The sequence below is a fragment of the Vigna unguiculata genome, chromosome 7, assembly GCF_037176805.1.
Source record: "Vigna unguiculata cultivar grain cowpea cultivar isolate G323 ecotype 2 chromosome 7, ASM3717680v1, whole genome shotgun sequence".
NCBI lineage: Eukaryota > Viridiplantae > Streptophyta > Magnoliopsida > Fabales > Fabaceae > Vigna > Vigna unguiculata.
In genome coordinates, this window is record NC_140798.1 from 4005769 (window position 1) to 4020201 (window position 14433).

The 14433-nt window shown below is 31.1% G+C and overlaps 1 protein-coding gene and 1 non-coding gene across 2 annotated transcripts; both read right to left on the bottom strand.

Annotated features, from left to right (window-relative positions):
- Window positions 1-2271: 2271 nt before the first annotated feature.
- On the bottom strand, window positions 2272-5764 carry LOC114189707 (MDIS1-interacting receptor like kinase 2-like). The gene is made up of 2 exons (XM_085675785.1): window positions 2801-5764; window positions 2272-2660 (listed from the first exon to the last, which is right to left on the bottom strand). Exons 1-2 carry the CDS (start codon window positions 4500-4502, stop codon window positions 2362-2364), a joined length of 2001 nt encoding a protein of 666 aa, XP_085531911.1. The 5' UTR covers window positions 4503-5764; the 3' UTR covers window positions 2272-2361.
- A 4124-nt stretch (window positions 5765-9888) lies between these two features.
- On the bottom strand, window positions 9889-9962 carry TRNAD-GUC (transfer RNA aspartic acid (anticodon GUC)). Its single transcript has one exon. It is a non-coding gene; the product is annotated as a tRNA-Asp (tRNA).
- Window positions 9963-14433: the final 4471 nt, after the last annotated feature.

Below are 14433 nucleotides of genomic sequence, written 5' to 3' on the forward strand. Positions count from 1 at the left end.
AACATTGTCATGTGTCATAACAAGGACTTAACATGTGACAATAATTTTTTTTTACAAAAAAAAGAAACAAAAAGTGACACGTGGCGTATTGTTAACTACGTTACCTAAAACATAGTTAAAATTGAACTAAATATTTAAAATATTGTAAGTGACTCACAAAGTTAGCTTCGTTCCTTCGTCCACAAAAGCCATTTCACTTTTTTGTTTTACATGTTAGATGTTAGGTTTTGAGTCTTCTTTATAAATACTATTAACTCTCATTAAAGGTTTGATCCACAGTAACAATTAAATTAAATATGAATTTACGATTTATATCTATTATAATATAAGAAAAAAAATACTAAAAAAATTATTTTATTATCTATATTTATTTTACTGACAAATATTTTAAGTATTAACTTTTTAATTGTTAATTTATCTTTTTAGTTTTTATTTTTGCGTGTTGAAATCTTTTATCCATTTATTTTGTTTTTAAAAAATATATTTTACTTTTACTTTTATTTCTCAAAATAATATTATTAGTAAAAAAATAACATATTCACTCTTTTACAAATTTGTTTTTTTAGAAAAATATATTTTACTATTACTTTTATTTATTAAAAAATATACTTTACTTTTATTTTTATTTCTCAAAATAATATTATTAGTAAAAAAATAACATATTCACTCTTTTACAATTTTTTTTAGAAAAATATATTTTACTATTACTTTTATTTATTAAAAAATATACTTTACTTTTATTTTTATTTCTTAAAACAATATTATTAGTAAAAAATAACATATTCACTCTTTTACACATTTTTTCTTTTAAAAAATATATTTCACTATTACTTTTATTTTTTAAAATAATGATTTTAATAAATAATATATATTTATTGATAATAAAAATCATTTACACTGTGATATAAAACCAATCATATAATAATTTTGCATTACTTCAAAAAATAATATAAATTATTGATAATATAAATTGTTTACCGTATCATATAGAACACTCTCATGCGCTAATTCTGTCTTAAAACTCTCTATATAAAATTTTAAATAATAATATTTATAATAAAATAAATTAAAAGATTATAGTTAATAGCTTATTTTAAAATTTAAAAATATATATAACAGGAAAACTTTGTCAAACACAATGTTTTTTTTATTCACTCTTGAAACAATGTGTCATAGAACAATAATGTCTACATCAACTATCCCTTGTGTTTTCCAATGCTTTCTTTGTGACAAAATTCCAAACAACTTTGCAAAGGGCAATCAGAAAAATATATTTTGAAAACTTCTTCAAATACAATATAAGTCTTGCATAAGAATGTGTCATATGTTAAGAAGTGAACTTTAGGTCTAACTCATCCCCACAAACTCAGTTTATAAGGTGAGGTTTGCACTCACTTATATACAAAAACTTGACTTATTTCTAATTGATGTGAGACTTTCAACATTATAGGACAAGAAATTTTTTATCAACATAAATACGAACACACTTTTCAATGTTCCAACTATCACTCGTGTCTTCCAAAACCTTCTTAGTAACTAATACCTAAACAACTTTGCAGATTGTTGAAAGGGAGAGCTTACTATCCTATTCATATGAAGTTTTTGATGATGTCCAAAGTCAAGTAACATGATTCAGCATTGCCACTAGTAATAGGTTTAATCATTCATATGAATAGTAGTGCATGCTTAGAATCATCGTAAATTAAGCTTAGAATTGCTTAGATTAACCAATCTAAATGTGATGTGTTAACATAACTGATTAAAGAAATATGACACAAGAAAAACCTTCACAAAACTACACAAAGGATTAATTACCTTATCTAATCGATTATGATATTTGTTAGAGTCACTAGACTCACAATTGATTTGAGTATTTGTTAAACATTGAAAATTGTTTCAAGAATTACTTAACGGATTAAAATCTTGAAAATTCAATTCATCCTCTCTTGGTTTGTATATATTAGACGTATCTATATTGCACAATTTTTTCAAACTTGAAGAATCCTATATCAATCATTTTCAACGATATTGTACACCCGATTGCATCACCAATTGTGTCATCTTGGAATATAAACCCATTGAAGTTTGTAAATAATCCTTTGATCCTAAGTTATATCTGAGTGTTGCTATCATATACAAATAAGTTGTTTGGACATAAAAAATATATATTATTAACGATATTTAACTATCATTATATCTCATAGTATCTTGCAGGTACAAGTTAAAAATAACACAAATTACGACATAAAAAATACAACACAAAATAGAAAATAGCAAATAAAACCCAACCCTCTTTATAAAGTCCAATCTTTAGCTATATATGTAAGTTGCAATGTTGAGTCCATCCATGAAGGATGAGGTTTACACTACAAGTTCATTGACAACCTCCTTCATAGTAGGACGAGACCGTGAACTTTCAGTTAAGCAAGCAACTGTTATCTTTGTAATTGATGTCATCTCTTTAACTAAACTTTTTGTTGGAGGAGGGAGACGCTGATCCAAATTATCCATCAATGTCAAGTGATCAACTGTTAAGGCCACACCAGTGGATGAAGATGATATAAAATCACCAGGGTGCTTTCCAAGAAGTATTTCCCATGCCAACACTCCAAAACTATACACGTCACATTTCTCATTCACCTCCATTGTGTATGCAAGTTCTGTAACAAACTATAGGTGATATCATATATGCAAAAAATGGATTGTAGTGACAAAGATAAAATATAGATAATATTGTGTCCAATAAAGAAAAACTGAAAAATAGTGAGATCCTAAAGTGGTATTAGGAAAGAAAATTGACCTGGAGCAGCATATCCGAAGGTTCCTACAAATGAGGTCCAATTGGATGAATTGGGATTAAGAAACTTGGCCGTTCCGAAATCTGAGACATGTGCCACATATTCCAAATCCAAGAGAACATTCTTACTTGATATATCACGATGAATAATTGGAGGTGAGCAATCATGGTGCATGTAGAATAAAGCATTTGCTACACCTTTGACGACATTCACTCTCTTACTCCAATCAAATGCAATTGCTTGTTCATTATCCTTCAAAATATTTTGGACATTGCCCTTCTCCAAGAATTCACACACCATAAATGACCATTGTGAATGTGAACAAAAACCATATAACTTTACAATGTTACGATGGCGAATTTCTGTGAGAGCTTGGATCTCACTTGTGAAAGCTTTCTCATTGAGCATTTCTCCATTTGGAACTGAATGCAGTTTCTTTACAGCAACAACTTGACCTGTGGGTAATATTGCTTTGTAAACTCGACCTTGCCCTCCAACTCCAATGAGATGCTTATCGTCAAAATTTTCAGTAGCTTCAACAATATTCTCGAATACCATTTTGCCATCATAACTCCATATTGCAAATGTGTTTAGAGTTTGTAAATTGGTATCCTTGTCTTCTATTTTCGCTGAAGTTTTGTAGAAATAATACAAGACTCCAAAAACAAACAATGCCAGCATTATAGTGCCCAAAGTAAGGGGTAGAACCATTGTTATGACTTTTTCTGTCACATGATTATGTGATTTCCCACTTAGTGTTAGGCAAGGCTGTAAGCCGCTAACATTGCCACACAAGCCTTTATTATTTCTTAATGCTTCCATTGTAGCATTGCGAAAGACTGGAATGTTTGGAAGTGGACCCTCAAACTCATTGGACGATACATCAATAGATGTCAAGCTCATCATATCATCAAAGCAAGAAAGATCACCTGAAAGACTATTGTGAGAGAGATTCAATGTTTCTAATTTGTTTAATCCCCCAAGCATATGTGTTAATCTTCCGCTCAAGAAATTTCCACTGAGATCAAGAGTTGTAAGAGATATTAATTTGCCAAACTCTAAGGGAATATTCCCCTCAAATTTATTCTGGCTCAAATTCATGTTCCATAATTTGATTAAATTTCCAAGTTGGTTTGGAATTAAGCCAGACAAATTATTAGATCCAATACTGAAAAACTGAAGATTCTTCATCGATGCAATTCTTTTGGGAATATTTCCTGAAAGATCATTGTTGTTGAGTGATAGATGAAACAATAGGACCAAATTACATAAATCTTGTGGAATGTTTCCTGTAAGATGATTTGAGGATAATTGAAGTTCTTGTAATTTGGTTGCCCCACCTAGCTCTGGTGGGATAACACCTGACAAATTATTGTTAGAGATCTTGAGGCTTGTGAGACTAGGGAACTTCCCCCAATTTGGTGAAAGATGACCATAAAAATTGTTTTCACTCAATTCGATGTAATCCAAGTTCGGAAGTACATCAAAAGCATCTGTTATATTTCCAGTTAGTTGATTTTCCTGAAGTCTAACACGTATAAGGCTAGAACAATTCTTCAAACTCTTTGGTATATGGCCAGTGAAATAGTTATTGCTAGCAGAAAAATTTGTCAACTTTCCACCAACACAAATGTTATGAGGTAAATGACCAACAAAATTATTATAAGCTAGTTGCAAATTTTCCAAAGCAATAAGCCTGTTCATTTCTATTGGAATCTTGCCATTGAGATAATTTTGAAATAAAGATAATTCACGAAGCTTCGACAAATTTCCAATAGTGGAAGGAATGGGTCCAGAAAGTTTGTTTTGATAAAGTAAAATGGATTCCAAATTGATCAGGTTACCTATGGAAGTAGGGATTGTACCAGAGAGGTTATTATCATAAAGTGAAATAGATTCCAAATTGATCAGGTTACCTATGGAAGTCGGGATTGGCCCAGAGAGGTTATTATCATGAAGTAAAACGGATTCCAAATTGATCAGGTTACCTATGGAAGTAGGGATTGTACCAGAGAGGTTATTGCTCAACAACTGGATTGTTACAAGGGAATGCAAATTTCCTACTTCATCCGGGATAAATCCAGAGAATTGGTTTGCTTAAAGGTAAAGAAAAGTTAGATTGCTCAAGTTTCCAATTGTGGTGGGGATTTTACCGGAGAGAAAATTCTCAGACAAATCAAGTTCATAGAGTTTTCTCAAAAATCCGATTTCACGTGGAATAGAGCCTGAGAATTGATTTCCATAAAGGTTAAGATTATTTAGGTTGCTCAAATTTCCAATTTCACGAGGAATAGAGTCAGAAAGATTATTATTTTGAAGATATAGAATCTTGAGGTTGATCAACTTACCAATTTCACTAGGAATATGACCAGAAAGTTGATTGTCATGTAAGCTAAGAAGTGATAGATTGGTCAAAGCTCCAATTGAAACAGGTATGGACCCAGTAAGATTACAACTGCTCATCTCAAGATGTATTAATTTTCCCAACATCTCAATTTGTTGGGGAATGGTGCCAGAAAGGCCACTTTTCCAAAGATATAGGATCTCCAGGTTCCTCATATTCACAATTTCGTTGGGGATGGAACCATGGAATTTATTAATGGCAAGTGACAAAAACTTTAGGTCCATGTGCCAAATTCTCTGAGGAATGCTACCAGAAAGGTTGTTGCCTCCTACATTTAGATGAAACAAATTGTTCAACTTTTCTATAGAGATTGGGATTGTGCCTGTGAGATTGCACCAAGGAATATCAAGCACTCTCAACTCCAGCAATCTACCTATTTCTTGAGGAAGGGACCCACTGAAAGTATTGTGACTGATGTTCAATTTATGAAGGTTAATCAACTGTGTTATTTCAGAAGGAATAATCCCAGAGAGTTTATTAGCAGACAGATCAAGAACAATTAGATTGGACAAAACTCCAATTTGAGGAGGAATACTTCCATTCAAGTTGTTGTTACTCACATTTAGAGTGTGAATGTTTGTTAACAGTGAGAAGTTGAGATTTTGAAGCGTACCTCTTAATCCGATACTTGGAAGATTTATTTTGAACACATGATTGGAGTGATCACATGCAATTCCAAGCCAATTGCAAGAACTGTTGCCACTCCATGAAGAGAGAGAAGCTTGACTCTGTCAAGGCTGATTTTCCACTTCAGCAAAGCATTTGCTTCTGAAGCAATTGGAGAAGAATGAACAGCATCACAATGAGGAAATGAAGAAAGACACATTAGAAGAAGCAACCAGAAGTGTTGGAGCTTCATGGACAGAAGCTTTGGAAATATGAAAGGCATAGTGAATTGTTCAAACAATATTGAAATGCAGTGTAGGAGAAAGCTTGCATGTTCTTCATGGAATGTGCCACTACTTATACACAGAGAGTCAATGATACATGAACCAAGTCAACAGCATTAACTGCATGGTGGCGTGTTCCATAAGTTTAAAATACAAATTATGATACTTTCCCTCTAGTTATACTTTTCAATTTTTAGCTTTCTATTTTCGCATTTTCTATCATGCTATTTTATGTATGTATCTTAAACTAGAATAATTTGTGTTTTGAAATTTCAAATTCAAAATAATACGTCGTATACTAATACTAATGAGTGTCACTCTCTGATGGCACTTCCATTTTCACAATTTTTCTTTCTTCCATGTGCGCATCACAATACATATTGATTAAGAAGATGATAAGATACGAACATAATTTTTCTACGTGGACAAATCTCATCCTATGATGCAGATTTTATATACTTTTTCAAATAAAATGATTTAAGTTTTAAAACTTAAAATGTAAGATAAGATCTCACATTCAGCAGAACCCACCTACACAAGAGCACCCTCACTCGGTCATACTTAATTTCTTTATTTTTTTCATATCACATAACACAATTGTTATAAATAATTAAGAATAAAATAAATATATTATTTATTTGTTTAAAAACAAAATCAAAGAAAAATTAGATGTTGAATCCTAATTGAATTCAAGCATAACTAAATGATTGACGACACAGTTTTATAAATAACTAAAAAGTGTGAGCTGGTTCATTCGGGATAGTTTAATTCGATTTTAACCGAGATCCGATAAACTGATTCAATGACGTAAACACCAGTCCAAATGGTTTTTACAACAGTGTGATAGTAACAATTTTTGTTTATTATATAGGAAGAATTTAAAGAATAAAACTTGTTTTAAGAAATATTAATAGTAATATAAGATGGTTGTACGAGTCAAAGTCCATGGACATTCTCACCAGAAACATTCAAAAGTGAGTTTTTAGTTTGTATAAATAGTTATACATAATGGTGGTTATGAATTACCCTCTTATATATTAATGGAGTTTATAAAACTCATTTAATAAAAACACCACATACATAAATATCTAGAGAGTACAAGATTTGGGATATGAAGTACTCCGTACCCCAACATATCCATAAAACATAAAAGAGGCCACACACGGCCTAAAACAAAGTATACTAATGAACTAATTGTATTAGGTCTTGTACAGACAAGAAAATCAAAACTAATAAATCCTTCAGCAATGGGCCCCATAGTGGGCCCAATACCCGTCCAGTCCATCAAGCTGTAACATTCCTATATCATTACCACTGCCAGAAGTTCTCACATCTGCTCACATCAATAGAATCGATGATCATCGCAATAGGAGAAGAATCACACACAAGACAACCAAACAAGCAAACAGGGTAAGCTAGTGTAAAGAAATCTTATATAACAACAGTCAACATGCAGTCTCAGAATCAAACATGAATAGCAGACATTCACACATGGATTACCAAAATCATTTAAGACCCCCAAGACTTGACTATCCGGATACGCATAATGAGGCACCACCACGGGCAGTGGAATTATGTCCTAGCAATAAGGCATCACCACGAGGCCTTCGCGGAATTACACCCTTACAAGAGGCACCACCATGTGGCCTTCGTGGAATTACGTCCTGGCCTTGAGGCACCACCATGATACTCGCGTGGAATTACGTCCTTATATTGAGGCACCACCATGAACTCTCACCACGGGATCCATGGAATTAAGTCGGGTTAAATATGTTTTTGGTCCTTCAAGTTTCAGCGAAATTTGGAATTAGTCCCTCATCAAAACTTTTGACCAATTTAGTCCTTCATCTTTCAAAATGCGTGAATTTAGTCCTTTTAACCAAATTTTGTTAAGTTTATCTGACGTTTCAAGCGCATTTCATGATAGTATATAAATTATTTACACTGTTTGACACATTTTTTCTTCAATGTTAACTTAAATACTATCATGAAATGTGCTTGAAACGTCAGATAAACTTAACAAAATTTGGTTAAAAGGACTAAATTCACGCATTTTGAAAGATGAAGGACTAAATTGGTATAAAGTTTTGATGAGGGACTAATTCCAAAATTCACTGAAACTTGAGGGACCAAAAATATATTTAACCCAATTAAGTCCAATAGGTGAGGCACCACCAGGGACTCCCATTAGGAAGGTCCATGGGATTACGTCCAACAAATGAGGCACCACCATGAGCTCTCACTACAAGAGTCATGGGATTACGCCCTACTCACACTTTGTACATGTCCCACCAACCAATCAGGAAGTTCCCATAATACTAATATCATGTATAAACAACCAATCATACAACTCATGCTTTCCAATTCATACACAATAAAGTAACATACCATCTCCATCTCAACCTCATATATTAATCATGGCATCATCCCGCAAACCCTTATAGTAAAGCATTTAGATCAGACAAGCAAGCCACACATCAGTGAACCATTCAACAATAGCACCAAAACCTGCCATCAGTCTCGCTCAAGCTAACAAGTCTCACTTAGGCAAGAAAGACCCTCTCGCTCAGGCGAGACCCTTCTCGCCTAGGCGAGGGCTCAAACAGGAGAACAGTGGATTATGCGATGTCTCGCTCAGGCGAGCCCCTTCTCGCCTAAGTGAGATTGCACTTCGCTCAAAATGAAACCAGGTCGCCTGAGCGACCGTACGCGCAGAAAAGCTTGGGCGAGCCTCTGTTAGTCTCGCCTAGGCGAGGCATGCTCGCTTGGACGAGAAAACCAGTGCCCACCATTGTTCATTCACACAACAGTCACGCAAATACTAAACCCAAAGGCTACAACGACATTTTCATCAATTCACAGTAGCATTCAGTCCACAGAATCATACAATAATATTAGAGCAAGCTAAAAACAACTAGACACACGGACCCTAGCTCCCCTTACCTGGAAATAGCTAGAGGAAGGGTTCAATTCCAACAGCGAGGACGCAACAGTTCCCGGGACAGACGAACAAGCTGGAACAGAAAAGCGGAGCGAGTTTTTTAGAATGCTTCACCACGAAACCCTAGCTAGGAAACACGAGCATACGAACGGAAAATGAATGAGGAAGTCGTAGAATACTTACACGAATCAAGAAGACGAAGCTGGCTCACTGGATCAAGATTGGGGTTAAACCCTAGCAGAGCTCTTGGAGAGAATAGGGAACATGACGACTGTGTTTTCTGTAGAGTGAAGGGAATGGGTGAGACTAGGGCAGATTAGGTCTGAATCCTCTTTTTGGGCCAGGCCTTAGGCCCAATCAATTGGGGCAGCCCTTAAAATAAAAGGCAGAAAATAAACGGGCCTTACAAAGTATGTTAAGAGATTATCCTTTAATCCTCAATTATATTTGATTGTTGTTATTAGATATATTTAATTTGTTCAGATATTAAAAATATTTAATTATGATTACATTTTCAAATATCCCAAAGATGGACGCAAGTTTAAAATACCACAAATTACCAAGGTATAAATTGGATTTCAATGATATCAAATCGGATTAATATCATGAATCACAAAATCTGAGCTATCAAATCAACTCATGAAATAGTATAACATAGGAAGATCTTTTATCCATACTAAATAAAACAAAAAAACATTTATTCTTGATGAAAGTCCAAAATCCCTTTCCTTCCTTTTTCGGCGAAACAAATGAAAAAGCAGGGGGAGCCCTAAATAAAATTTTGTTTATCAATTTGATTCCCTACAAATACACAAAAAAGGAATTTATTTTTTATTTTTTTGGATTTATATCCAATGGGATTGACGGGGCTCGAACCCGTAGCTTCCGCCTTGACAAGGCGGTGCTCTGACCAATTGAACTACAATCCCAGGGAAAGGGGTGTACTGTATAAATATTATACCAAAATTTACTATTCCTCTCAAAATTACAAATCAAATAAGTCGTATTTTACTAAGACCAATAAATAGAGACGAGGTTATAATTAAAACTGATAGTAAGAAACCGAAATAACTAGTGATAGTGGGCATATAGAAACTAAATGAAATATGTTCGTTCTTTTTATACATATGTTTATAAAGCACTTCCCTAAATTTCCATTTTTGAGAGAAAAAAGAAAATAAAAAATCCTACTTGAAAGGTACAATTCAAAATTGGCAATTCCTCAATAAATTAAATTATTAGAGACGGAAAAAAAAAGAAATAGAAGAAAAAAATACAACACAAAATTGAAAAGAGCAAATAAAACCAAACCCTTTTTTAGTAACTCCAATCTCTAGCTATATATGTAAATTGCAATGTTAACTATACTGAATAGCAAAAATTTACTTGAATTTTTAACATTTTATAAATGCTATTAAATAATATAATTTATTAACACTTCTAAAAGAAATAAATTTGTAAATAATTGTCATATCTTAGATGAAGTTCATCTTTTGGATGGCAAAGTCATAAGTGTGGTGCAAAAATCTAAAATAAGCATGTCTACATCTTCCGTTGAAGAAAATGGTGCCAACAACACCCCAGAATCCTACTGCAAATCCAATTCCCAAGCCCATGTACAACATACACAAAAAAGATTAAATGAAAGTTTTGTAGTTGTTCAAGTTGTCCTAACCAATTTGGAAGGGACTTAATACTTCTAAGATTTGGCATTGTTTCATGTAGTCCACCTATCTGATTTCGACAATAAGATCAATTGCAATATAGTATATGTGACCACAAAAATTGAATAACCAACTATAGGCAATTCAGATACAAGATCATTTTCCGCAAGATTTAGAACTTGTTGTGAAGTAAAATTAGTATATCGAAGAAACGAATATATCACTATAAAAAAAATAGATTAAATATGTTTTCTTAATTTAGAGCTCCAAAACCTTTTCTGCATCCAAAACCTAATTTAGAGCTCTAAACATCTCTTATTTTAATTGGTATTAAAGTGTTTTCTTATCTTTCGTATTTAGAGTTGTGTATTCAAGTTCTCTTTCCGCGGTTATTAATTCAATATGAATGTAAGAATGACATTTAATTAGCACACAAAAGAGAAAATAAAAAGGTTCGCACAGAAAAAAGAAGGTAGGGGATGGAGAAAGAAAGAGAAGACATGATTCTTTCTAGTGTTTGGCTATTTGCACTTTATGCTTTTGGGAACGGTCTCTAATAACTCCAATCTCTAACTATATATATGTAAGTTGCAATGTTGAGTCCATCCATGGAAGATGAGCTCTCCATTACAAATTCATTTCAATCAAGCAAGCAAGTGCTGTCTTAGCAATTGATGTCACCTTAACACAAAGTTTTGTTGGAGTAGGAAGACGTTGGTCCAACTTATCCGTCAATGTCATATGATCAAGTGGATGAAGATGATATAAAATCACCGGGGTGCTTTCCAAGAAGTATTTCCCATGCCAACGCTCTAAAACTATACACGTCACATTTCTCATTCACCTTCATTGTGTATGCAAGTTCTGCAACAAACTAAAAGTGATATTATATGCAAAAAAAGATTGTATTGACAAAGATAAAATATAGATAATTGTGACCAACAAAGAGAAACAGAAAAATTATGAGATCCTAATTAACACTTTGAAAAGTTTATTTACTGAAGTAGACCTATAACTGTATAAATTATATAAATTTTTGACATTTCTCCCATTGGATAACGATTTTTAGCCGATTCGAATACAGTTTTTTTAGTTTATATATTTAATAAATTAATTAAATAATTTAAGTAAAATTATAAATTTACTATTTAATTAATAAAATATTTATATAGAAATAAACTTTTCAAAGCTTTAGTTAGGTAATTATTCTTTTTATTTGGATTTATTTTAGAAAAAAAATCACTTTCTTTTTTAAAATTTGGGTTTATTTTAATAAAAAAATCATTGATATAAATAGAGTCAACATGCATAAACTGTATGTTGGCGTGTTCCGTTGGGTTTAAAATAACTCGTTTCCACAATTTAAGTGGTAAGACATATTCTAACATATATTTGCCTTATTTTTCAATGAAAAATTGACTTACCAAGTCAGTCCAAATGACCGGTAACATAACTTTGAAAATTTCATTATATATATATATATATATATATATATATATATATATATATATATATATATATATATATATATATATATATATATATATATATTATTGAATGATGTAAGAGAAAGCAGGGAAAATAATACTACGAACATAATTATAGAATTTTAAGAAAATGTTGTTTTAAGAATTTTAAGAAATATTAATAAAGATTTTTTTAGATTTGTTTTGAACATGTAAATATTTCGGTAACGTAGGATAAGATGAAATTTTTTAATATAAATTAGTGGGGATGACAAAAATATCTATATCCATGGATATTTGTAAATAAAATTTGTGACAAATAATTGATATCCGTAAGTATATGTTACCCGTAATTAGCAAGTATTTTAATATCCATTTTGTAAGTCAAATGTGGATATCATAAAGCGATTCGATTGATGGGATTTACTATAATATTTATGAGATCGATGAGATTCCAATATTTGTTCTTAGAACGTATGGATTTGACCTCATAAGCGGGACCACCACCCCATAGCATGTTGTTACCAAAAGCAAAACTCTGTATTTCTTCTAGAGAATCTCCTAATTGTTCCAGAGCAACTAGAAAAATATTCTTTAACTAGAAAGAATTCAGTTCAGATGTAGGATACCTATCCAGGAGTTTTCGCAACTCAATCATGTATGATGGAATCATCAAAAAGAAATATTAATAAATTTTTGTTTACTTATATTTGCAAACATTAATGAAACCTAGTTGATAAAAATATATTTTAAATGTCTGTTTACTTCAATATTTTAAATTTTAATAAATCTTTCTTTTTGTACACTAATAAAAGTTATAATACATAACTTGATTAAAATCATACAAAGAACAAATAACAAATATTAAATTAATAATAATAAAAGTTTAACGTCGATCTTTTATTTTTTGAACTTCAATATATGTTGGATGGTGATAAAAAAATTCATGACAAATTAGATAAATAAATTTTATTTAAAATTTATATTATAGTAAATAAAATTTATTTATATAATTATAATGACAAAATTATACATGATAAAAATAAACAAAAACTAAAAATATTAAAAAATTATCAACGTTTGTCTTATAAACAATTTGAGAGATTATTGAATGAAATCGCAGAAAGAAAAATAAATATATATAATTAAGGGTATGATAAGATGAAAAATACCTTAAAGATCTAGGAAAAATTTTCAAATATCAATATAGTCAATGGTTGAGAAATAACAAAAATTGTTTTAACGAAACAAAATCAAATGAAACAAAAATTAATAATAATATAATAAAGAAGATAATTTTTTTATATTACCTAGTAAATGAAAGGTTTATGCTATTAAACACTTAATTTGATAGTATTAAACATTCTCATGTGAAATGAAAATATACAATAAATAAAAATATTAAAAAATATATAAATATTCAAATGTGAGACATTAAAAATATTTAATTGACATACATCATTTGAACATAATTACATAAAGTTATGACAAGATGAAAAGTATATTGAAAATGTGAATGAATTTCATAACAAATCAAACAATTAGAAGAAATAAAGAATAGAAAGTCAACAATAATTAGGGATGTAAAAAAAGTTTGTACCTGTGGGTATATGTGGATAAAATTGACAACAGGTAGAAAATGAATATTGTAAATAGATACATGTGGGTAATGAGTACGAGTATTTTACGAGTATTTTTTATACCAGCATGTTAACTATGCAGGTACGGGTATCATAATATCTGTACTCGTGGATATCCTTACCGCTATATTATAATTTAAATTAAAAAAATTAAAAAAAACATGTTTAAAATATTAACTTATTGATTTTGAATGAGTTATGTTTTTATTAATTAGTTTTTAAAAAAATTATTTCTTTTATAATTTGTCATTCAACACTAATTAAATAGGTTATTTGAATTCTGTTTGAAATTTATAAATGTTATGTATTGTATTTTATTTAAATTTAAGATTAAAATATGTTGTTAAATAATTTTTTTTTAAATACCTGTGGATACCCATTGATACCCATAAATATTAAAAAAATATCCAATCACATGTATAACAAATACCTATATATATATATAAATATAATACAAGACAATATTTATCATACAGGTAAAATACGAAAAAATTGTTACATTTATCCTACACATCCTCTTGACATGTCTTATCACAATAACATTAGCATGCACTCACACGAGGCAGCGTTCCTCTCCCACGCAGCCGCATGACAATTAAAAGCCAAGCCACTTCGAGAAAAAACCACAGT